Source organism: Halichoeres trimaculatus, unplaced genomic scaffold, assembly GCF_033239565.1.
Source record: "Halichoeres trimaculatus isolate MK-OKI-2021-1 unplaced genomic scaffold, fHalTri1.1 fHalTri1_scaffold_15, whole genome shotgun sequence".
Lineage (NCBI taxonomy): Eukaryota > Metazoa > Chordata > Actinopteri > Labriformes > Labridae > Halichoeres > Halichoeres trimaculatus.
Window position 1 is genome coordinate 14,945,356 of NW_027437193.1, and position 26,928 is coordinate 14,972,283.

Consider the following 26,928-nt stretch of genomic DNA (forward strand, 5'->3'; position numbering starts at 1 on the left):
ATAATGAGGCTCTGCTGTGAATAGACGGAAGCTGGGCTCTTTTGGAGAGAAACCACACCTTGCTGTGTTTATGGAACGCTCCTGTGCGTACTTGGCCTGTGTGGGAAGATTAGTGCAGTCGATTCACACTAAAAGATCTACGGAGGAGTTGTGTTGTGTTGCAATCAAAACTTGGATTCTCACTTATTTCAAGATAAAACTCAACATATGTTAGATGAAGTAGTAATAGCATGACGTAGAGCTCATGAGTAACTCACTGGCTAGGTTATTTTACATTTCAAAGCATTGTACCACATTTAAGAAGATATCCTATCAAGTCTAAGTGATTCAAATCTGTCTGTATTATTATGGTCTAAATTAATGGTAGTTCCCTAATATGTTCAGGCTTAAATTTTACTGAGTGATCTATTAATTGGAAGTCACGGATTAACATATGCCTACAATAACAAAGCAGCTGTCTGTGGACGTGCACAATTTAGCAAGTAGGCCCCTACTGGAAAAAAAAAAAAAATCAGGCTACGCCTTTTCCTGCTTTGACTGCATTATTTTTCCTTTTTTTCTAGTTTACTCTGATTAATGTTTGGCTGTTTGACCAAAGTCTAGAAATTGCCTCTTAAAAACACTCCCAGTGGTGTGGATCTCTGCATCAGTGTGATAAACACAAAGCCTATGTAAACTGAGGTTAAATCCTTAAAACGTCTCCCTTCAATGACCCTAAATGTGCACCCAGCATCTCTAGGATGACTTCTTAGATATCAGTATGGCAGTATTTGCTGCCACTGCAAAATGTTCCCCTTTTTTACAGCTTAAAGACAAATGTGGGGTCATCCACACTTTGGTAAGGGATTTTGTCATATCCATTTGACAGGAATAACAGCAGCCCACACATTTTTATCTCAGAGTGAGTGAGTGTAAGAGAGTGATTGTGCAAAGAGTTTGTCAACCAAAGTTTAACATTCCTGAGGTCAAGAGGAGTCCACTTGAGGTCTTGGTGTTGAATGAAGCAGAAAACCACGTCTCACCAAGTTCACCAAACGGACACTTTATTTTCCCAGTTTGTTTCTCTCTCATCCCTCATCACCTCCTTTGTGCTTGTTTTGCCTCTGTCCTAGCTTTTCATTCCTCGGCTGACAGGTCACATCACAGGTGGGCGTGCCTGGGTTTTGAAAAGTGAAAGGGACGGGGACACAGAGGAGGGCGAGTCATGCATACCGAGAGACAGATTCTGAAGAATATGGGTGGGGTAAAGCGTGTAAAATGTCTGTAGAGAAAACAATTAACACAGATTATAAGTACAGATTGGCTAAATTAGAAAAGATTAAAAGATTTAAATGATAGAAAAAACATTATATATTCTAAGACATGGTTATATTATACAACTCATTGTTAAATCTTTGTTTCCTCTTCTTACATCTATCTTGTGCCTTATTGTGTTCAAGCACAAGCTATAACAACTGAAAAACACACAACTGCTACACTGTCTCATAGAAGTGTGAGGGCAGAGGCACACAGAGAGACAGGAGTGGAGGCGGAGGCGTGCCCATGGGTAACAACTCAACAGACAACTTTAAAAAACCAACACCCTGAACTGGAATTTTCAGCCTATTTAAGCATGACTTTGCTATACACTATACTGAACAATCAAACTCTCTGACTGCATGTAAAGCAAACAACCACACAACTTGGCTTGACTTGTCTAATCTAAACATTTCAGAGTATCTTTCAAAGCTATGATGACAGCCCCATCCATTCTAGAGAAATTCCAGAAAGACCAGCCTCATACGCTGATCACACACACCTAGACACACCTTACATGTCTTTCTTACTGGGTCAAAATAATTTCCTGTAGGTTGTTTGTTCCTGCTGCAAGCTTGAACATGAACACAGTACCACGAACTGACTTCATCTTAGCCCTCATGCCAAAATAACCAAAGATTATGATCCTGTGTACTTCATAGTCCAGGTTGATTGGAACAAGGTATCAAGCAGAGAGGGTTTAGCCTTGATGTAAGGATACCTCAAACCCATAATGAGATTGTTCTGCAGGTTTTATTCATTTGCATTTTGTATTTGATTCTTTTTGTGTCACAAGATAAGAGTCTTTGTGGGAGATCAAAGTGTCACAGCAATCACAGTAAGGCGTGGCGAGCACTGCAGGGATCTACAGTCAGATTTTGTGATACTGGTCTGTCATTCACTGTCCCACCCTTTGGCTTATCTTCCTGCATGGCTTATGCCTCACTTTAGCTATACTCTCTGTGTGTTTTGATCATCTCCTGGTGAAAGTAAAGCCTTTGTTGGCTTTCTCTTCCATTTCAGAGTAAATGTTTAACTCAATGTTTGCTTGCTGTACGTTTTAGCCTCGGCTTCATGCCTGTGCTGTGAACAAGAGATCTCTTTTTGTCAGACATGTGTGAACCCAAAGAGACATCTGTGATATACAAACAGACACAGAGATGTGTGACCTCATAGGAGTGAAATATGATGAATCAAAACTAGTGAAAGGGCAACACCAGGTTAAGTGGCACAAATTAAGTCTGATGATTAATAATGACCGTGAGACCTGCTGGTAGACGTGCGTGTGCTATCATTTCCAGACATTAACTCTGACATCATTCACTGAGTAAACAGTGAGAAATTAAAGACTGACAGCTGGTTTGAAAACTGCACAGACAACAGACACGTCTCACTCATTAACCTGGTGTCCTGATCTGAGTTCACACTGCAGCTTGATGTCATACAGACGCTTCCTCAGACTTTATTAAAAAACATTTTTCCATTGTTTCCTGTACACATGTAAAATCCAAAGTCCTCACATGAACTGTGTGTGTGTTAGTGCAGAAAAGCAGCCAAGATTTTTATACCTAATTGGAGTTGATGAGCCAAGAAACCCCCAGTCTTCCAACTCTTTTCATCCTCATTGAATTCTGGTTTTTAATTAATTCTAAGTAAATATTCCTTTGAATCCTTCTAGATAAGTGTACCAGACCACTCATCCCATTTTGATGAACTGGTTTATGTTTTCCAGGCACACACTGAAGCAAAACAGTTATCAGGTTTTAGCCTTAAAATGTCCTGCTTTCAGAGGAATTTCCGTGTAATCCTGGAATGTGAAAACTCCTCCGGTCATTAAACCGTCCAAAACTCCCCAGAGCATCGCACAGGACATGACCTCAGCTCTCATGGGAAAATAAAACCCTCAACATCAGAGGCCTTTACGCAGTGATTTTACACTTGAGAAACCTTTGTTGTCACCGCGTTTTCTTCTTTAATATTTGCTTATCTGCAGGTAGATTTACTGAAGGCTTTTTACAGTGTGTGCGAGTATTAGTGTGTATCTTGGTGTGGTTACACTGTGTACACTACTCATGTTTCTTCTTCTCACTATCTATCTTAGTTGACTTAAACCCTTAAGTTATAAACCACACATTGTTGAGATATCTTTTGGACTTTGAAACGAGAAGAGCACTAAAAGTTTATTAATGTGAGATTACATTGTTCTCTTGTGGTACGATGAAGTACTTTTTTTTATCACAATACCTTAAAATGCTGCCGACTCTGAAATTCAGTTAAGCAGTGATAAAAATGACACACTGTTATATCATTGTGAAAAAGGATACTAAATTTCTCTTAGCTGGGTGAGAGCTCTAATGCTCTGGCACACTTTTTTTTTTTTTTAAGTTTACACCTCATGTGTAACCAGCCAGTTTATGACACACAGATGCAGAGATAGAACAGCACATTCACATCCACATCACAGGTGACTCACAACATTGCGTCAGGGCGGGTCCCTGACACACCTGTATTAGTTGCTAGGGTGGGTAATAAGCAGCTTTGAATGATAACAAACAGCGCAGTGAGATAGTGTGACGGTACAACGGTCGACTGGTTTCTGTTGGCGCTTTGCCACGGGATGTATTCTGCACACACTGCAGTAGACAGCTTTGTGTGCTTGGCAGGTGTGTGAGGTGTTCAGACAAAAAGATCCGGTCATTTTTATTGCTTCTTCTCAGACAACAGAGCAGCACACAAATAAAAAAAAAAATGGTTTGATATTTTTATTTCACAAAAGATCATTCATTCATTTGATGCTGCACAGAATATTTAAAAGCACTAATTGCATTCAACAGCTTTATGTCACACAAAATGATGTATATCCTGGTTCTTTATCTGTGTCACTCAAGAGTTTTTAATCCACACAAAGAAACACTTACTGCGATCAAAGCAACTTCAATATTTGAGAACATAAAAGGAATGCTAAGTAGTTTATTTTGCAGGAGTGTTGATGAGCAAGAAGTGCAGTTGCATCACACTGCCTGCAGGGAGCATCAGTGTGTAAGGAAACAGAAGAAGATACAGCCAGGCCATTTACATTCTGTCAGCTGAGTTTGTTTCTTGCTTTGCATACTGTTTTGAGAGCTCTGAGAGTGGTGTTATTTTTCTGTGTTAAAATAATGTTAGATGTTCTGTGTAGCTGTGTTCAAATAAAGGCCTGGCCTGATCATGTTTATAACAAATTTGGACTTTGATAAAAAAAATTGTGATTAACAAAAAAGAGAGTCAAAAAATACATAGCACTAACGTATGTCTCTATTCTCTCTCGCGAAATGAAGAAAAAAAAATGAAAAAAATAAAATAAATAAAATAAAAATAAATAAATAAAATAAAATAAAATAATGTAGAAATGCAAGAAACTCAAAAAGTGTGTGATTTAAAACCATGTGCCAATAAAACACTTTGTATTAGCACATAATGGCCAGAAGGGTGAAGCATTGCTAAGTATGTGCTCTGAACATAAGGCAGTGGTCTACTGTCACGTGGTAAGATAATATTCAGAGGGTGCAAATCAGAGCTGAAAAATGTTAAACTCTTTTTATTAATTAATACTGTGCCATAAATATACCACATTTTAGCTGGATTATAATCTGACACAATTATGCTCATATTATATCTTACTTATAAATAATTTGTATAAGAATGAATGCCATGTTCAGGTTAAGAATTAGTTCTAGGACATTGGTTTTAATATGTTCCAAATTATGCCATTTCTGTCCAATGACAGCAAGAGATTGTAAAATGTTACAATAATGAACCATCTTATCTGATGCTAATCTCATCACAGTGGTGAAAAACAGATTAAGACTGATAAACATCACAGTGATAAGGCTTTAAACAGCTGTGTACATGAGAGTTAAATGATTATCAAATCAGCATTCAAAAGGACAGTTTATGAAATTATCACAATTGCTAGTGTTTGTCATCCAACCGATTAATTCAACAGACTGTTATCTTAAAGTTTCTGTGAGGGATTTTCTCTAATGTGACAGTAGTGTTTTTGGACAACGACAACAGAAAGACAGAGTGAAAAAAGGGACTCTCAACAATTTCAAATCTCATCAGATAATCTGACACCTATTCCCCTGCCAGTGGTTTAGTTCTTTTCTATGTTGATTTTGTTGTATCAATTTTAATTTCAATCTGCATCATAACCAGCTCAAAACTCCTTAGAGGAGCTCTAACAGCCCAGTTTAAACTGTGTTTCTACTAGAATAAGCTTTGACACACCTAAGACATGGCCACTTCATCTACTTTTGAATCACTTGTTTTGGACATAAGATTTTTACATTCTGCATTTATTTTTCATTTATTTAGTTTCCATAACACTAACGTTTTTATTGACCTATAGCATGGTATAGGCTACAAAGTGAAACAGACGGTGCTGTTGTGTACTAAAAGAGGCGGTGACGCTCCTCCTCCCCCCTGTAGACAGAACATATGTAGTGTAATTTTAACTCATTTATTCAATTATCGTGTTTTATGAGCTTAAATCATTAAAAACAACAATGAACAGACCTTCAATGAACCCCAAAATATCCAATCAGAGTTTGTGATTTTAATTAAAAAATGTTTGGAACAAATTGTAAACGGTTGCCATAGTTATTTCTGTGGTTCGTTTCAATGTATCGTGGTAATAAATATTGTATAACCATAAAATAGCCAGTTTATATGTTCTGTAAGAAGACAATATGTTTTAATGAAATAAAATAAACAAACAAAATACAGCTGTCTTTGTATTGAAGACTGTAGAAAAGTTGTTGACTCTTTACTTCTTAACGTAGAATGAGCTTTCCATTCAAAGTGGTAACCAGTGGTTACAGGTGGCCATGTTAGGTAAAGGTGATCAGCACTCGGCCTTTGTGGGCAGGTGTGTTACCTGTGGCTCCCTCAGGAAGCACTTCCTGTGGCTATGCTGCTGCCGCGGCTGACAGACAGAGAGACCGATGAATCACACGACGAAAAAGATCCCCTGTTACCATTTCTCGTCAGAGGCTAATTCACCGCAATCCGCTTTTGTAGAGTAAGCTGGAGCCGGCAGTCAGATCCGCATGTGTTTCTGTGGCTCAGTTTTTTCTTCAGTGGTGGCAGACGGGGGGGAAGTGCTTCCTGATAATAAAGAGGTGCGTCTTATTTCCATTCCAGTGATTGACTGCGCACGGCTTCCACCGCCGGAGCTGGGGGCACTGACGCATTGTGGAGTCGACAGGGGGTAGTAGCACTGCAAACCCCGGCTTCGCTTCACTACGGAGGCATCTCTCGGCGGAACCGCGATGGCCGTGGTGCAGCTCGACACGGAGGACCACCAACCGGAGAACGGCTTCGTGTCCCCCGAAACCACGTCCGCGGGGTTGCTGACACGCATCGACTGCGCGGTTCTGCCGTTTCTCGGGGGATTTGGGAAGTACCAGAAACAGCTGATCGTGCTGACATGGATCCCGGCGTTATTCATTGGATTCAGCCAGTACTCTGATAATTTCCTCCTCGCGCAGCCCAACAACACATGTGTGCAGCCTTTGGCCAACCTGACTAACCACACCGTGGGTAATACCTCATCTTTGGACGTTCCGAAGCACAGCGGACCGTCCAATGGAAGTTACGGCACCCACAATGACACGACCAACATGCAGTGTCGGTGCAGTGAGTGGACGTTTGAGCTGCACACGGGGCTTGTGCAGAATGTAGTGACCAAGGTAAGGATGGGCATCCTTTTCCATCATATTGTGCTATGCATCACTGAAACCCTATCTGCTGTAATCCCATTAGGATCGATTTATAAGAGAGGGGGGTTCTAGCACTTATCAACACAAGCCCTACTGTTAAAACAGATCACTTTCAAACTGAAACACACTCATGTTAAAATAAAACAGTGTGGTAGCCTATTTGACAGCCCTGCCTCCATTATCACATTCGTGCATTTCTCCACAGAGAGTCTGAGTCATTTAGATTCAGCAGAGCTCCCTGAATTGGTCTTAAAAGTAGCAGGATTGCACAGGTGAGAGCATGCATCACGCTGCTGACAGTGACTCATCACAGCAGCTGACACAGTGTGACCTATGGCAGAGAGAAAACACCATTGGCACACTGTGGACACAAACTGAGAGGGCTGGTGGAATCTACCGGTTGTCGTAATATACATAATAAACACGGAGGGCTTTTGATTTGGAGCAAAGGTCATTAGTGCACTCTCTAGAATAATGCAACCCTATCACTGACCAAACACCACCCACCCTGAACAAACACAAGGGGGATGCTCTTATTGCTTTCAATCTGGGGACTTAAAGTGTGTCTGTGATGAATTTACCTCCTATCACGTCACTTTATTGTTAGGATATTCCTGTATGCATGCACAGGCTAGGCTGAGGAGACAATAAAGGCCTGCACTCAGCTATCAGGAGGAAGACAAGCTTTATACCTCATTATGAGCTCCTCTATTATTGATGCTGTATGCTATTATCAACATATCAGATTTTATTATTCCGTGAGAAGAAGAGGCTAGAAACTTTGATCCACATGGTGCTCTAATTGTCTGTTAAACATTTAATGTGATTGAATCATCCCCAGACTGACCCATTCTCTTCATAGGAAGCAAGCACAGCTTTAGAAACTGAAGGCAACAATATAAATAAATGTAAAATGTTTGGTTTTTAAAATGCCCATAAACCCTCTTGATAACCACACACCCTCACAGAGCACAAAAAATAGAATTTTAATCAGCTGCATCTTCTCTTTCTGAAGAGTCTGGCAGCCATGCAATAATCAAAAGGCTTATCAGGAAGAGTTAGATCTGACTCCGAGCTTTGAAGCTTCTCTGTGCTGTAGGAGAGTGGATAGGGTGGGAGGGGAGGGGAAGGGAGGGGAGAGAGGGGGGCTATGGCATCCCAAGCTTGAGTCCACTGTGATGCCAACAGCCCATCTGCTAATCACTGATAATATCCCCATTTTAATTCAGCAATGATGCAGAGGGACAGTTAAAGTCCTGATTTAATTTACCATCCACAGAGTAGTTGAGTGGGGTGGGGATGCAGGAATTAAAGCCAAGCTGATAGACTGTTTTTTATGGATTTAGGAATTCAAATTGCTCCAAATCTGACGCTAAGGATGAGGTCATAAGCAGGGAAAATCGATTGGGTGGATCCATATTACAAACAATTCAAACATGTGAGGATTTCCCAGAATGAAGAGTTTGTTTCTTGTAAGAGGAGTTTTATCCTGAACCCTGCTGACCCTCCTCTCCTTCCCCTGTCTTCATATGCTGGCGCCATAACCTGTAGATTCTAATATTTGTGTGGTTTGTGCACACACTGAGAATGTCATGTTGACACTACTACCACTGCAGATCAGTGACAGGCCCGAGCAGTTGGTGCGAGTGTCTTTTGCTGTTGCTCGTCTTCCCTGACCTGCCTGCTCCACATTCTCACAAGGTCACCGACAAAGAGAAATTCAATCAGATTTTGGCACGCAAACCCCAAAGTGGAGCCAAAAATTCAGGCCAAATCGACCCCTAAAACTTGTGACTTTTTGAAAACCTCTTCCCCTACTCTTCCAAGGGCCCTCTGACCCCCTGACGCCACACCGTACCACTTCAAAGCACAGTAACCAGGATGTGACACTACAGCAGGATGTGATGACTTGGCATTTCTCCCTGTGTTTGGATTGCATAGGCATAACTGCACATGACCAGGCTCAGCTATCTGTGACATTCGATCACTAAAAAGCAGAGCAGAGTGCCAACGCTGATGAAACGTGGTAGTGTCTCTGTCAGGACGTGCCAACACATTCTGACCCCATAGTTTTCTGTTGGTAGGGAAAGCTTGTAAATGCATGGGGGTGTGTTCCCATGGTGGGGGAATGCACAGGATTACATTTCAACGATTTTCCTGCGGGTGTCACAGAGAAAGATTTCATGGAGGTTACAGTGGTGATGGATCTGAAGTGGTTAATGAGGAGAGCCTTCCTAATTGAGTCTTAGCTCTCCTCAGGGTTCATCTTAATTGGCCTGAGCCTGAGAAATGAGAATGTATCATTACTCAGAGACACGTAGAGTCTCCCACTGCTGCCTCACCCGACTCAGATCCCATTCAGACCAGGGTCAGCAGCACACGTGGCCAGAGAGCCTCTGCAAGGCAATGATTAACCTCTACATTTGTACATTAATTAGAGACATTTGCCTCTTAGAGCCTGATGATCATTTTACAATCTCGATCTGGGATTGACTTTTTTGTACTCCATCAAAGAAGAGCAATAACACTTAGGGCTAAATCAGAGTTTATTTTATTATTTTGGCATGATGATAGCTCTTCTTTGATTAACTTTCAGAAAAGTTTAAAGTCCTGGTTGATTGTTTGATAAGCTGGTTGACTGAAAGAAGTCACATTGTTTTGGACTGGATCAAAAATCAAATTCATTTTTAATTGTAAATGTCAAAAACTCAGTACGTTTGTAATTTTGAGCGCCGGTCAGATAGAAAGATGGTGTTTAGGATTCTTAAAACGCATGGATCCATTAACCAATGCAAAACAAGCATAGTAGGGCTGCAGCTATCGAATATTTTAGTATCCGAGTATTCTACTGAAAATCCCATCGATTCATCGAGTAATCGGATAAAATACATTTTTGTTTAGTTAAAGAGCAGTTATTTTTCAAACTAAAATTTTTCTCTGTAAGAAATATAATTTTCTGATACAGCATGTCAGTAAGAGCACTTGCTTTGGTAGCTCCAAAATTTGTAAACACACTTTGACACATTTTTTGTGCCTTGCACATCTCATCAAATGTTGCGGCCCCAAATGGCACCCGTTTCGTAGAATGACCCATTAGTCTCCAAACTCCAGAAAAGAAGCTAGATTTGTTGCTAGTTGCTATTTTGTATAAGAGGTAGCTTGAGGGGTCTGAAAACTCTCTTAATATGGCCTCAGCTCTATTTGAAATACCACTCTTTGATCTTTTTTTAAATTAAACGATTCCTCGAGGCGGAGAAAATTACTCGAGTAATTTTTGTCATCGAGTACCTCGAATCATTCGAGGAATCGTTTCAGCTCTAAAGCATAGATCAGCTTAAAGGTGCATTAGTAATGGTAATAGTCACAATTCCCCCCCATGTTAATGAGATGATTGAACATTTTGAGTATTACTTCAGTGTGAGTATTGTACAGTTAAACAGTATAGTATGTCAGAGCAGAGCATTGTGTGAAAGTGATAAGAAAGACTTGTCCAAGAAGCACATTGGAGGATACACCCAGCTTCAGTATCTCTGAGCTGGAGGCTGCACACCCATAGATGTGAAAGATGATACTGTAGCTGAACATGCGAGGCCTCTTCACTCAATGTCCCTTCATTCTGTTTACCCAGCTGGCTAGCTCCTTCCACAGACCCCGGATCAGCGTGGGACACTTTCAAACGGTCTCAGCTGTCGGTTTGTGGGGCGATGACCCCCACTGCAGATACCCAGTCAGCACACAATGACTGCCACTCACAGTGTCAGCTGGGAGGAAAGAGGCTGTGTGATCCAAAGATAAAACTATCCAGGCGCTATATGTGTGTGTATGCTGCTGGCTTAGTCTCTGATAAGTGCTGTTTTGTAACAGGGAGGGGTCCGACATGGTGGGGTCCCTGACCCTCAAGTGCGGTTTTCAGTTTGTTTTTACGACTGAGTCATAGAATTCAAGTCAGAAGAGCGGTGTACTACTGTCAACACATTTTAATTCTTATTGGTTATGTGTATGAAATGTCAATGAAAACATAGAAAGAATAACAGATTGATGGACAAAGGTTTGTTCTTTCATCATCCTAAACTTACTCACCACTTGCATCAGCCAACTCGTCAAACATGTTAGTCTCTGGGTTGTGTAGTGCATATGCTACACTAGTATGGCAGTTATTCAAAGTATGCTCACACAGGTGTAAGCCTTCTTCAGTTAGCCCCAGAGGCTAAAACCCAAGAGTCACTTATCTGTGTGTTGTTTTATCCTGCAGAAATGAACTATTTTAAAGTATAGATTCATACATTTCTCTTCATCACCCTCTTCATATTTTAGGGTTTCCATCACTTGGCGAGGCAGTGATGTTAAAACTTGCACTTGGAAGCAGCACAAGTCTGTTGCTAGGCAGTAACTATGCAGCAGCCTCTCCATGTGTGTGTTTTTTGCCTTCTCTTTAAAACAATTTTAAGCATCTCTCATCCTTGCTCACTCTAACCTGCTGTAATTTACCGTGCTTTTAATTCTCTGCTTTTTTTTGCCTACATCTCTTCTAATGCTCTTTCTTCATTGTTTAATCTGGCATTCCTCTCTCCTCCTTGCCTCTTGTTCCCCCATCCCCTTCTCCCACCTCCCACCCACCACTCTGTAGTTCAGCGAGTGCAGAAATGTGCAGCTGTGGTCGAGAGCGTCTTCATCCCAGCTAATGAGACTTGCTTGAGAGGACTGATCATTTGTGGTCATTTGAGAGAGGTCGACAGTCCCCCCTGGGTTTCTAACTGATTTTCTTTTGGCCCCTCATTGTTCCACGTTTTCTGTCTGCCAACAGATTAGCATGCACACAGCCCAGCTCCTCACACTGACTTATATTCATTAGAGGGAAACAATAGCAAGTGGGACCAAGTGACAAAAATAATAGTGGGCAAACTAGATAAGCTATGTGAATTTGACTCATGCTCCATGGGACTTCTTTGCCCTGTCATGGCTGAAAATCTTTCCATATTTTCCCCACTTGTGCTAATGTGGATGTCCATTAATAACTGTGTTTGAGCTCGGTCAGTGTGTCAGCCTGGAAAGAAACCTCATTAATATTACATGTGGACTTGCAGACACATGATAATCCACATCCATGCATTTCCCCTTTGGCTTCACATTTCAGCAGCACTTAACCCTCTCTAGCACGTGACTTGAGCATGCTCATACGTTGCTATTTAACACCCCTGGTCATCTGTCCATGGTCAACCACAGATGTCTGTTTCTGCACAGTCAACACACTGTCATCCAGCTGTGTAGTGCAGCGTGAGTGTGTCCCAGCCTCACAGAGGATGTCAGCTTCAGTTTTTTAAACACCCTTGGTCTTGCAGTGATTGTGCAACAGGAACTTGTTAGCCCGCCTCTGTCTCTTTCTCTGCTGACATCGATACTGAAACCGTGAATGAGTGGCATGCCTGGATCATGTGATGGCTGGGCGGCTCTGGGTAATCCTGGAGCGTTCCATTCTGAGCAGGTCACTATGACAGAGGTTATAAGAGGTTAGAGCCCCTCAGGAAAGAGGAAGAATAAACACAGTCAGTGAAATTTCAATTTATGTTTCCTTATAATCTTTGTGGCAGCACAATTGAAAACACCATTTTCAGTGCTAATTTTAGGGATGCTCTGTCACCAATTTCTCTTTGCCATACTGATGCTTAGACTTAGCTTAGATTCCTTACCATCATACTATTCTTGACGACTACACTACCTTCTAGCTCTTTATTGTTGTCCTTTCGACTGTCACAATGTAATTTCACCAAAACTGATATTTGTTTCGGGTTTGTAGTAAATTATGGCGCCAGATCTCGAGAAAAATTGGTGTTCTAACTTATTCCCAATAATACATTTTAGGCCATCAACAAAGGTTAATACTGGATGTGTCTTGGCAATGCTCTCTGTATGTGTATCTGTAAACTGTATTTTTTAAAATCTGGCGCACACATGAAGCATCCTTTAGCTCTTTGTCGATTAGCCTCGCATTCACTCGGCACCTGCTTTTAGCGCCACGCCCAACTCTCCTCTTTCCTGCTGCTTGTGTCTGCTCAGACAGCTGGGAGGCATATGGTGCCAAAAGTGGCCCTTGCATCCACCCCCATCCCAAAAATTAGCGTCTTTCCCCCCTGGGGGCAAACTACTCCACTGTTATTATCATCAAATATTAATGGGAGTGATAGTAAAAGTTGCAGCTCCTGGTAGAAGTCATCTGCCATACAGTTTACGTCTTCCTTTTGTCTCTCTGCTCTTGTTGTTCTGTTTACAGAGTCTATTTATCTTGGCTTGTGTTTACTGTGAAGTGAAAAAAAAATCAAGGTAAACTTGATTTACTCTAAAGTGGGCTCTCTGTACATTGCATTGTTTGAAATCTTGGAATTCCTTTGCTGCTGAGAATTTCAGTAACAAAACAAAAGAAACAGAGGTTGATCTAGTAACAGTAGCACGAACTAATTATAATGTATGTACATGACATAAATAATGTATGTATGAAATTTTTCAGGTTATTTTCTTTTTGATGTTCATTCTAGGCTTAATACCAGGAAGCTCTTCTCTTTGAGATATCACATTTTGTTATTATGTACTTGGAGTGGAAATAATGACTCCTACATCTGACAGACTTGGTGGTACCAAGTGTTACTCAACAGATTAAAAGATTCACATCGAGCCAATCTTGTGCAGTACACATTTCTTGAAACTAATACCTGTGTTTATTTGTCTCTGCAGTGGAGTCTGGTGTGTGACTCAGCATGGAAAGTTCACATTGCAAAGTTTTCTCTGTTGGTGGGATCAATCTTTGGATACTTGGTGTTTGGGATCCTGGCAGACTGGTAAGAGTTTGAAAAATAAAATCCCTGCATGCTTGTTGAGTATCAAAATGCCTTTTTTTTAAAAAGTATCTTTCCCTATTACCCCATAGGTTTGGCCGTCACCCAGTGCTGATCATATCAGTGCTGTTTATGCTGGTGTTTGGTCTGACTGTGGCCTTTTCTGTCAACGTCCCCATGTTCAGCACTTTGCGCTTCTTTGAGGGCTTCTGCCTGGCAGGGATCACCCTCTCTCTCTACGTCCTCAGTAAGTCTTAATCACACAGGTACAACCGTGCTACATTAGGTCAATTAACCTTTTGCTAATCCCTTTTCGCCTTTTGATATTCATGCTACCAAGAAAACAGGCTTAGATCTTTCACGGAGGTACATTAAAGAAGATTTAGCTTTCTAACAGACGAGCATGGATCTAAGATGCTTGACTTTCCTCTCTTACAGACATGATGCTGTCTAGCCAGATAATGCTATCAAAATAAGATCTTTATCCTACTGACCTCTTAGTTGAAATGACCAAGTGAATAATTTAGCAATAATATAAAAAAAATTGCCCCCTTAAATTTCTCTTATGTTCTAGAGAAACTTAGAAAGTCCCAGACAAAAGGTCAGGGGGTACTTTAAATGCTAGGCTAGTGTTATGATTCAACAGGCAACTGCAGCATCTTTTTAAATAGCTTGCTAGCTAGCTTGAGTAATAACAGTATGAAATTTTCCAAAGTGATTAAGAGGAAAAATGACCTCTCGCATATCTCTATTTAGTGTCTGGGTTGTTATAAGAGATGTTGGTAATAAATGTGGGTTTATTATGTTTTTTTTTTCAGCATTTTTATTTTGTGAGTGAAGCTCCACAATGTATAGCCTAGCATTTATGTCTGCTTTTTATGCTAACTTTTGCAGCAAACTTGACACAAAGTAGTCATAATCCTCCAAGCTAATGAATAAAGAAAGAAAGAAAGAAAGAAAAAAACAGAAGCAGTTGTAACTTGAGTCTCATGCACGTTGCTTTAGCATGTTCAGAAAGTGAGCTCTGCTAAAGTTGTGAGCTAGTATGAGCAATCAGTTCTTGTTGGGAGGAGTTCGGACAAAGAAATACTCTTTGTGTTTACTTTGTATCTGAATACTTGTGCTTGAATTGTCTCTTGTGCTAAATGTTGCCCTTCAAGAATCAGAAATATTTAGCTTGAGGCCTTTTAGCCTGTACTTGAAGCCTCTGGATGCTAACTGCTTCTTTGCTTCAGGTTTGTAGACAGTCTTTGCATTTGGATTCAGCTGCAGAAACATTCTGCTCTGTTTGATGGAAGTTTGAGGATTTACATGGCAGTCAGACTGGTTTGGCTAGGGGTTGGTTTCTTTCATGTTCAGGAAGTAGCAGCAGCCCTCGCTGCAGTGCAGGTTGTCAGGTGGAGCACTGTGTGTTATTGGTGTTCAGTCTGAGTTACATATTTTAACATTATTTTGTCTCATTTCTAACACATGGTATCCACTTGGAAAGATATATTGGATCTGAATCATAATCAAGCACAACAATCAATCTGACAACCTTAAACTTATATTTTCTTGAAAATAAAGATGCTCTCTTAGTATTAAAACAAACAAGATGAAAAGGTATGAAAACACACAGGCATTTTCATAATGTTTTCTATACGCTTTTCCCACCAAATGCTTTTCTCATTTTTCCACTCACACCCAATCAAACACCTATCTACTTTGATTGTTCTCTTTAGCTCAGGGAAGCATTCAGAAAAAGAGGAGTATCCATAATTGCATTTCTTTGTCCTGTTCACATTTACTAAACCTAATGGTGTCGCTTTGAAATCTCATTAAAGCAACAACTTCTATCCCCTGAAATGAATTCTTTGTGTTTCATTTCAGTGTAGCAGCACTGTTTTTACCTGAGATTTTTAATCTACATCACTACTAATCAATAACCTGATACCAGGGGAAGGGGGTTAGAAGTAGTTAGGTAACCCGCGACATCACTGCAGTTTTACCAATCACTGCAAGGAGAGTGCATGGAGACGGTTATATTATCTGCTAATGTGACCTTCTCTCTTCATGATAAAAGGTTTGAATAATTAGTTCTGGGGGAATTTAGCCTGAAAAATAGGAGAGAATGGGGTTTTTATTACAGTGTTTTAATAATTGGCTGTGCATCTGAGGATTCTGCTCTCAGTGATGGATCCTCTAAACGCTTCTCTGGCTGCAGTAATTGACCAGTGCAGAGTAAATAGAAGATGAGAGGAAGGGAGCAAAGGGCGAGATGATGAAGGAAGGGGCCCTTAGTGTCCTTGTCATCCTAATTTACTCCACACTGTTTACCTTGAAAAGCTTTGCCGTGCTCCCGAAATAGAAGGAGCGTTAAGTCTGCCTCAGGGACAAAGGCGGGACAAAGAGGGGGCGAAAGGGTGGAGTCAAGTTGTACTATATGGCGTCTTATCAAATTTAAATGAGCTTGACATCTTTCTATTGTTGTCACATTAGCCTGGCAGTTTATGGTTCAATAAATTAGTAGTTCTCAACTCAGAGTTTTGTTTGTAGAACCAGAACACATTTATGTTTCCTCAGTGCTAGCACATATAAACGCTCTGTTTTGTTTTCTGTCAAATAGAACAAAAAGGTTTGCCGGGGCCTCAGTTGCCATCCCACCACGTGTCATTTTAATGTGTGAGCCGCTGTAAGATGAGATCAATCTGTGATCTCTGCAGCAGCTCGGTGCAATCAACAATCTGACTGGCTATGATGTTACTGTGGGATTAAACAGGCATTTGAAAACATAAATCACATGCCTCATTAGCGGCTGAATGCCGGAGCTACTAAGTGGTATTTCATCATTCACATCTGAAAAGAAAAAAAGGCAAAGAATATATGATGGTTTATTCAGCACAAGAGAAATTCCTTATCAGGGTGGTATGTCTTAAAAACTACATATGTGTCCAGAGTGTATAATTATAGTGATTCTAGATAAAGCTCTAAATTATTCCCCTCCATATCTCCTCCCTTGTTTTCTTTCAGTCCTGTTGCTATAGTTCAACTTTCTATATCCTGTTTACCTCCTCAGTCTATGTACTTAGCCTGCCATGAACCCTCTACCCTCTTTTCCCTGAAGCATTCTTTGCCCAACTTATTGAACCAAAAGTTCAAGAACAATCTGTTGCAATCTCACAGGAATTCCTTTCTTTTATTTGTCACCAAATGAACTGTGAATGCAAACATCCCTCTCAGCAATCATATTTAGTCCTGTTGTTAAATAGTGAGATACAAGCCTACAAATCTCTGAGAATTTCTGAACTATTAGTTTGAAGATTTCCAGGTAAATTCAGAACATGTATCAACCCTGATTGTGGAAAGCCCAACATTTCACACCAGGTAGGATTGTTTTGTCTGATCTGATAAACTTATGTTAAACCATTTGCATCAACAGCAATTGCAAGTGTATGGAATTCCCCTTCCTTTGTGGTGAAATGGGTAATTTTGATCCAAACAACCAGTTCCCTATCAAAAAAGCAGTATTTCCCTCACATAAGCATTTTTATTGTTACAACTGTGCTTCTTTACAGGAACAGCTTGCTGTAAAGTACATGTCTTAACCTTTGCTTGACTTGTGATTGCTCAATCTTTGCATATTTGTATAGATTTTGTTTTGCCATACTGCTGCCCTTATTTCTGATTATGTGTGGCCTCTGTCACATGATATTTACCCTGCAGCCACTCTGTATTGACAAAACTCCACCAGAGCTGCTCCAAGAAGGGGAACTCAATCGTTCAATAACGCATTACTAAAGAGAATCAATCGTTTTAGTTCAAGGCGTTCTGTTTAGGGTGCTTAATGTATTTGGAAGGTGACTATATGCTAAAAGTTCAGCCAAAGCTTGTATTCAGCCCTGACATTGTAAGTCATATGACATTTCAACATGTTACATTACAAACCACATGACCCTCCTTTGTGGCATGCTTTGTTTGACTGTGCTTACAAAGAAAAGTCGGAGCCAAATCCCCGCTTTCGGCTGTGTTTGCACTGGAGACATTACACTAATCCCTCCTTTCCCATCAACCCATGTGCAATTAAGTCTTATTTCATAGATCTTGCAGGGTGAACATTGTTAGCATTGTCAGAATTTTTTAAATGGAAAACAAAAATGTGCTCACTACACTCTTACTGTTTAATTAAACAGATAATTTCATACATCCTTGAAAATACGGATCTGCAGTAATTCGGAGACACCACCTTCCTGACCAAATGTTTGTTTTCACATTACTGGAGGTATCAATGAGGAAGTGGATCACATTTTCAGGATACAGGCAGGCCTCAATAGTTAAAAAATGGAGCTATTTGCACATGTGTGTGTGCACCAATAGAGTGACCGGTTAAAATCAGGGCCCCTCTGAAGGCAGACATGTTGAATGATGTGGCATGTGTATACTAACTGCCGGAGCCAGAAAATAAAGGAGAAAAAACAGCTGATAGATATTTCCAGAGATAGATAATTAACTATAATCACACAGCGACTAATATCCTCTTTCATCAGGCTGTCATGTTGTGCCAATGGGTTTCTGGATTGAGTCACTTAGAGTGTGTGTGTGACAAATCCTATTTTTCATTACGTTTTGATGGATTAGCTGTAGCAAAAACAAGGAACAGTTCAAACTCACAGGGGTAATTTCAGGATCATATTTAGAAACTTCTTAGCTCTAGCCAAAAAACAGCTAACATTAGCATTCATGTAAGATTGTATTGGTGCTAGCTAGTAGGTGCTTAAGATGATATTATTCAGTTATTAAACACATCTAGGTATAAGTGGCATAAATGCATCGCCTACATAAGGCTTACTCTTGTAGTTTAGCCAGACACAGCTAACATGTTAGCTAGTAGCCACAGACAACGACAATACACAAGTTAGTAGCAATGCTAGCTAGGAGCTGGATGGGTGCTAGCATTTAAGTTTCTATTAAAAATTGGGAATTAGTCAAGGGATAAGGTTTGTTAAAGATTATTCAGAAAGCTTGAAATTGCAACAATACAGCATTACAACATTTTAGCTCCGCACAATGGTTATGATGCATCTAAGAGAAAAGGTGGCTGTGTGAATACAATAAACAGGACCTGGAAATGAAAAAGAAAGGAAAAAAAGACAGCATATGGACTGATTTTAAAGGAAATGGGAGGAAGAAAAAATATTTGAGTGCATGTGTGGTACAGTTACAGCACTACCACAAGTGTGTGTCATGTTAGCATGAGACTTTTTCATGTTATATCCAGGCTAATGCACCTTTCTACCACATGTATCCACACTGTATCAACGCTAGCAGTAAAGCAGAGCCCATATCTATAGAAAGTCATCTGATGCAGCTTTGCTATTTATACCCCAGCTCTCACATCACTATGAACTAGCCTTGTTAGCACCACTGCACCTGGCAGCACAGGCAAGGCTCATAGTTCTTAAAGCTCAGCATCACTGGGCTGCTCACTTTTGCAGTTCTACAGTAAACACTCCATTTCCCCATCCCTCTACCCCCCTCCTACCCTTCTCACATACAAACACACAACACAGCAGCTTGCTGAGTCATGCTAACTGGCTGCGTTGGGGGGTTGTTTGAGAATTTGTGATCAGCTTGAGGCGAGGAGATTGTGTTCTGGGGCAGTGGGCCAAAACTCTCTTTCTTTGTTTACACGGCTTTCTATCATGCATACACACAAACAAATTGGACTGAAATTCAGTTTTATTGTCATGGATTTGTGGCTTCTTTTTCTTTCTTTTTCTTAGTGCAAATATGATTTCAGATGTGTTGTTACAGGGAGAAAGCACACTAAACATGTGATGTTTCCTTTTCACAAAATAGTCACTTTTCTAGATAAGTTTGCATGTGTGTGTTTTGTAATCACTCTGTTTTTAGTTTGCAACATTAAGTTTCTGAAAGTCTCCATGAAGTGCTGCAAAGAAACAGAAGGGTTACCCTGAAAAGTCTGTATAATTAGGCTGCCTCACAGCAAAGTACAAATGTTTCTACTCATCTTAAGTGGAGCTCACTTTCCATGTCGGGATCAGAGGTGGCAAGCCTGTACACGTCATGGGTGTGTGTGTGTGTGTGTGAGAGTGAGGCCTCTGAAAACAGATTCTGGAGACATAAAGAAAGGAACAGACAGAGAGTGAGCCGAACAGACACATCACATGAGTTTGTCATCGTCTCAGGTCATGAATCATAAACAGCTCCAGCACTATGCTGTGAGTAACCTTTGACACACTTGATCAGGACTTGTCTTTGTGTGGTGATAAAAGTAGGGCGTCAAATGTAATAGAGTTTTCTGGACAAACTCAAGTGAATAGCTTTTAGTTACTTTTTCATTTGTTTTTCTTTTCTTCTTTTTTTGCTATGTAATTTCCTCTACCTTGATATTAACACCTTAACAATCACCAAGATGAATGAAGTACAACGAAATTGAAGTCACACCAGCAATCAAGAAAACAAAAGAAAGTGTATAGAAAGTCCAAAAAGGTCCATAAGAAAATAGATGATGACAGTTTGTCCATCATTCTCCAGTTCAGCCAGCCTCCACCTCCACAGGGTCCAGGACTGAGCTTCTTCAGTCATGCTCCATCTCTGTCTCCTGTATCCCGTCTGCTCACAGCAGGTGAAGCTCTTCCAATGTGGCGTTGGTGTCTGATGTTAGCTCAGTTAGCCATGTCTGTGAATAGCATGATGCTACTCTGCCCTCTGGTATTCCCTCTGTTGCTGGGTTAGCATGGCTAGCTTGTCCATCTTATTGGAGATTGATCTTACGTTCCAATAACGATGGATAGAAGGACAGGTCCATGTCGTCACTTCTTAGCTCACACCTGAGAACCAGCTTGTGGTCCTCACCTCCTTCTCCTCACCTTGTGGGAAGACATCAGGCCTTACACCAGTTAGCATTGACATGCTACAGGCTGCTAACAGCTGAAGTCCCATGTAAACAATGCAGCCATCGTTACATGTAGGATCTCCAGACAAACACAGGAGAAAAAGAAGTAAAAATATCGCTGAAGCCACAAAAAGTTTGGTGACCATGACCAACAAATGAACCGTACAAAGTCATGATCCACTCCAAATACAAAGATTACGAAAAAAGAGATGAAAAAATTACAAGAAACGGACAAAGAAGAGAGAGCTGCTGCAAAAGGCAGCCATAGCCAACAGGGCTAAAGTCGACAGTATGTCCAAGTAGTTCCAGGGTTGGTAACTTTATTGTGCTGGATTGTAGGCTGAAACAAAGTGGTCTAGTCATAAACTAAAAAAACACCTGCGTGGAAAACTTAACAATCCAGGTTTAACAGGTTATGTACTTTGCTGGTTATATTATGTAAAAAAATACAAATGAAAAATATTTTGTGTTGCTTTGTGCCATCACATCAAATAACTGAACAATCCCTGAGCCAAAATCACCTTATTTGTCATGATTTAATGTTTGGATAGTCTGTTACGTTTTAAAATCTTGGCTAAATGCACTTTGTCAAAGCTTATCAATACCTCTTCGCCACGACTAAATATGAAAATTAAAAGAAGACAAGAGTCAAATTGACACCAGTGGACATTGGTGAGTCAGACAATGGGTGACTGTTAAATGTTTGACTTATGAGCCTTGTCTGTGGTTGTTGTGTGGCCTTACTTTTACAGGTTAAATATCAGAGAGGGTAGAACAGCTAGTCCTGCATCATATCCGTACGGTTAAATTGTTTTAGTCACTCCCGGACACTGAGAGAGTATTGACTGTCTGTGTAGTGTTGACTGTTCCTCCTTTTGTACATAAACTAAAAGAGTACTGGTAGTGGACAGGTGCATTTTGAACTCTTCTTTTGTTCATGATGATTATAGCTGACAGTTGATGAAAACCCAAAATTTATAACCAAATCCAATGAGGACACACTCTACAGATGTTTCCACTCAGTAATACTGCACTAAAGCCTCTTATCCGGCAAATTGGTTGCTCATGGGATGATTGAGAGCTAACCTGATCAAGCTTGATAAGTCGTTCCCTGAGCGTTACATCCTTTCAGCACAGCCTGATGTACTCAAGATTGATGAGACAACAACAAATAAAACTCATAGAAATCTACATGCTAACACAGGAGATCACTGAGTTTGATAGCGGTTCATTTAAAGACATTCAGTGGTAAAGAATCAGAAAAATCACGTACACAGAATGAATGAGCACCATGGAGCGTCTGTTTATGTTTCACACGGAGATAGGTCACAGATTCAGTACATTAATCATATGACTTTAGAATGACGTCTAAGAAAGCCTCAGAGTATTTCACGTTTTCTTAGGAATGTACCGCATGCTAGTAAAAACCAAGTAACATAAAACTCTTATAACATTTGTATCCTCTCATATCCTTTATCCTGGAAGGGATTTTATGGGCATGTTTTCTCCAACCCCGTCCTCCCTCAAGACAGTGGAGTAATATCACTCTATTCATATAGGAGGATCTCTGATGTGTATGCTTCCTGCTCAGGTTAGCCAAGGCCAGGCCACACTACTCTTGCCCTCTCCGCTGTCCCTGTATCATCTGTAATGAGGTCCACCCTCTCTCTGCGTGGTGCCCTCTTGGAACCGTTCACATTAATCTCTCAGAAGGTTTCAGCACAGAAAGATGGGAGCTCTGAGTGCATTTATCTGTGTAAATGGCTCCCTTTGTGTCACAGTCTCAGGGACAGCTTGCTTTGTTAGCCTGCCTCCTTTCCATACCTGTCTTGCTCTCGCACTGTTTAAATATATGCGCCGTTGACAGATACGGCTCAGTCTGGGTCTGGCTTGCGTAATGCCTGCTGGAGAGCTGGAGTCTAAAAACAGGAGCGTTTCAATTTGCAACCATATGGCTATGCCTCTTTGAAGACAGCCACCAGGTCTGTCTGACACTGCTTCAGAGATATTGTGCTGCCATCAAATAGACTACATTCATCCTGATTGCTGTGAATGCTCTAAAATGTTTTTACAGTCAGATTGAGCTTCTCAGTGAAAAGTGATTTCCATGATACACAAGTTGACCTGCTCTCATCCTTCCTCTTGTTCTGTTCCCGCTGTCTCCTGATAAGTGGGTTAAGGTGCAGGCTCATTTTTTTCCTCTAAGCAAGACCAAAGTTCAATTTTCTGCAGAGTTTGCAAATCCGGTTGCTCTGTAGACTTCCTTCTCTACGCATCAGGCACAATGTGTCTGCTTTTTACCTCAGCTTTTATTTCCAAATCCTTGTACTTGTTAAAGAACAGACTGGATGACCTAATTAAAGTGTTTAACTTGGACCAAGCAGAGATCACATTTAACCTTTGCTTTGCATGAGAGACACATGACATAACCTCAAGCTATCTTATAGCTCAAATTCCTGAGTGAAGTCCAGCAAGTGGTCAAATCAGTGACTAACCTTTGCACTTCCATTTAATTGGTGTAATTAATACTGCCACTTCCTCTTTTCTCGGGCTGCTAAAAAAAATTTTGTTAGGGAACCTTAAAACTATGTTTGTGTAAGATTTTTGAAGATTCTCCAATTTGATAACTCCCAGAAAGTCAGCAGCACATTCTGATCTGCCAGTGTGTGGGTTAGGGAAGGTGAGTTACTTTTGACTTACAAACCCACTTACACAAATATCATCAAAGGCTCTCTTGGTGTCTGATTGGTGTGATCGTTTAGAGTTAAGCAAACACGGATCAAAAGAAAGCCCCTGAGGCCAGATGGTGCTAGTTGGCATTCTTTGCAGCTCCAGATAAGGCTCTAATCAATGAATATGACCTTATTCTTAGTCAATAGCCTGCTTTTTGTGCTTAAGAGTAGAGAGGATACCACAGGATATTTGTGTGCTAACGCCATCAGCGTATGTATCAACAAAAACAAGAGAGAGAATTTCCCTTCGGAGCGCTCCTGGGAAGTTATTTGCCAGAGCAGTTGTAAATAAACTGCAGTTTGTTCCTGTTTGTATGTACCTATAAACAATGTCAATGATCTACATCTCTTCACACTCATTTTATCCTGTTACCTTCAGGTAATTGTGTACCACAATACTGTAAAGGATACCTGGAGAAGCCTGTGCCCTTTCTCAGAGACTTTCCCAATTAACTGTGTTCAACAGAGCTGTGCCCTCACCCCACACAGTTTGACTTATACTCCTATGTAGTCACTGTGTTCAACTGAGGGTGCAATTTGCCTTCACAAGAAAAATCCTACTTGGTCTGCAGTTACTGTAGGCAAAGAGCAAGGTTCAGTGGGTTCTTATCAGGAAAGTGCTGTTTGCTGACGATGCTGCTCTGGGCTTCACTCAGTGAATCACACTCCTAAAACCTCATCAGCAGCTTCACACATGCCAGGGTATGGATTGGTCATTGCATGGACTCCTGTGTCTGTGCATTTCTTTGAAGTTGGGGCATTATGACAATAACTTGTTTGTATGGCCAAATTGAAGTAAGTATAGTGACGTGGTGGCCATATTTCAAGGTAAAACCATAGACAGTTTACAGTTTCATTTAGCAGACGCTTTTGTCCAACACAAGTGAGAATTTAAACAGAAGAAAAACCTAGTTAGTGTGACAACAGTGCTACAAGTTATTTGGCTGCAGGTGCTGCCATTAAGTACAAGTTTGTTTTTTTTTTTTTTTTTTTTTTTTTTTTTTTTTGGGGGGGGGGGGGGGGGGGGGGGGGGTCCAATAATCACAAGCCAACAAACCACAATTCATTGCTGCAACAGAATACTTCAAACTTCAACAACATTCAGTAGTAGTGCTAAAAAATCACAAGAGCTGAGTCTTAGACCAACTGACTCATTCTACCCCTGAGGGCAAGGAGGAGAGGGGTCAGCTTAAGTGCACAAGTGTTCACTGAACAGATGAGTTTGCAGACATCTCTTAAAAGTAGAAAAGGACTCTGGATTGTGTAGAGTTAGGTAATTCATTCCACCATTTGGCCAAAACAGAGAAGAGGAGTCTGGCTAGTGATTTGGAGCCGCACTGGGCTGGGAGCAACAGGCGTCTTTCACAAGCAGAGCAGTGGGCCAGAAGGAGTGTAGACCTGGGTGAGGGACCCCAGGTAGGCAGGAGCCGTTCTTGTTAATGTTTTGTAAGCCAGGAGAAGAGCTTTGAACTTGATTCAAGCTGCCACTGGAAGCCAGTGAAGCGAGATTGACAGCTGAGTGACTTGCTGTTTTGGGCTGGGTAAAGACCAGACGTGCTGCTGCATTCTGGATCATCTGCTGAGGTTTAAATGCATGCGCAGGGAGGACTGCTTGGAGGAAATTCTAGTAGTCAATGTGTGATGTCACAAAGGCCTGTACCAGAAGCTGTGTGGCCTGTTGTGTCAGGTAGGGTCTGATCCTCCTGATGTTATAGAGGGCATAACAATTGAGGCCACATGAACCTTAAAGGTTAGCTGGTCATCCATCATGACACCCAGATTTCTAGCAGAGTTTGTGAGCACAAGTTGATTTGACCACATAAAATCAATGAAGTCTCGGTAACGTCACCCTGAAGTGGAGGTTTGAAGCCTAATGATGGCCAAATGATCATTTTATTGGAAATATCATCCCAACATAATGGTCAGTAGACCAGAGCAACATTCATAGAGGTTGATTTTAGGCTTGCCCGTAGCTTCCTGGCTAACAGCTGAAATGTGCCTTCCTTTAAGTCAAATCAGCAGCGCTTCTAATCATGCAAAATTCATAACCTCAATGTTTTCACAACAAATTGTTTTGAAAAATTTGTGCAGTGTAGGATGACTTGTACCAGGCTGCAGGCATGTTTCTTTTGACTTTAAAGATTGCTGTTTTATACAGGTGTTAATGGGCTGTATGCCTTCTGGTGTTAGCCTCACTCAAGGAACTGCAGTTTTTAGCATATACTCTTTTTTGTAATCAGAGGTTGCTACTTGTGTAAAATAATATACTTGCTAGCACTATCAAAGACATTTCTACAATTAAAAGCTTCACTGGTTAGTTAATTTTATGTTTTTTTTTGTCTTTAAACAAGATAATTCCTGCTTAAATGCTGGACATTTTAACAATGGGCTCTGTGGGGATTGATGCTCTTTTGCAGCCAGCCTCTGGTGGATGTCTGAGGAGCTGCATGTTTTAATGCTGGCTTATAATTCAGCTCTGCAGGTTGCAGCTTTAAGGATGAATCTTCTCTTTTCATGCTTAGCATTACCCAGTGTCTGACTTGCATCACAGCTTGATAGTGTTAAGGCTGCTTGTGTGCTGACTCTATGCAGAAGCTCTGCCACATCAGTGTACACTGTCATGAGCGCTACATTCTTGTGTGAGCGTGTTCACATAACTCTGCAAAACACAGCCTAAATGCCAGTCGGTAGTGCAATTTCGATGCTATGCTAATCATGCTAGTTCCCAATTCCTCTAAATTATCTATTATCTATGCACAGACAAGTGTATCCAAGCAGTGTTAACAAAGTAGTGTAAATGCATGAAGTGTGATGTTACTGAGTGGACAAATCACAGGGCCTGTGGCCTGCATTGTTACGAGTTTTACTAATCTAATTAAGGAAGTGGCTCAAATTCTTGGCTAACGGTGGTTAGCTCGCTCAAAATAATTCAGAATTGCGTTACATTTCACAGTTGAAAAAAACAAAACAAAAAACATTTGAAAGTCTGTTAGCCAACAGATAAGTATAAGACTCAACTACTTCAAATTCTAAATTGAATTGTTTGATTTTCTTAATGTTTTTAGTTAACAAAAATATCAGTTAATTTTGTCCCACGACCGTCTGGCTTACTGGCTAGCTTGCTCATTAGCTTAGCCAACCCTGTAAGCAAGCTATTGCTTTATAGTAGCTAGCATTGTTGAGTGAATTTTCTTTCTTTTTGTAACATTATCATACTGTAAGGTGAGTTAAATGCGTTTTCTATATCATTAGCTGGTACGTTATAAGTAATGTCTTTCATATATCTATTCAGTTGGTGAGCATTAGGCAATGAACTGAAAACAAATTGTCAGACTGCTTTCGAGCTTTCCATCATAAGCATGTCATCTGTATTTTGAAGTAGACTGATACGTAAGAAGCTTCTCGTCTTTTCAAAG

General features: G+C 40.7%; 1 protein-coding gene across 1 annotated transcript in view; it reads left to right on the forward strand.

Moving 5' to 3' along the window:
* Positions 1-6,221: 6,221 nt before the first annotated feature.
* The window catches only part of LOC141804143 (solute carrier family 22 member 23-like), a 44,947-nt gene continuing 24,240 nt past the window's right edge, over positions 6,222-26,928 (forward strand). Inside the window, exons 1-4 of the mRNA XM_074688443.1 lie at positions 6,222-6,358; positions 6,481-7,028; positions 13,785-13,888; positions 13,978-14,132. Coding sequence (XP_074544544.1) covers positions 6,609-7,028; positions 13,785-13,888; positions 13,978-14,132 — 679 coding nt within the window. The 5' untranslated portion in view covers positions 6,222-6,358; positions 6,481-6,608. The remainder of the gene's footprint in view (positions 6,359-6,480; positions 7,029-13,784; positions 13,889-13,977; positions 14,133-26,928) is intronic.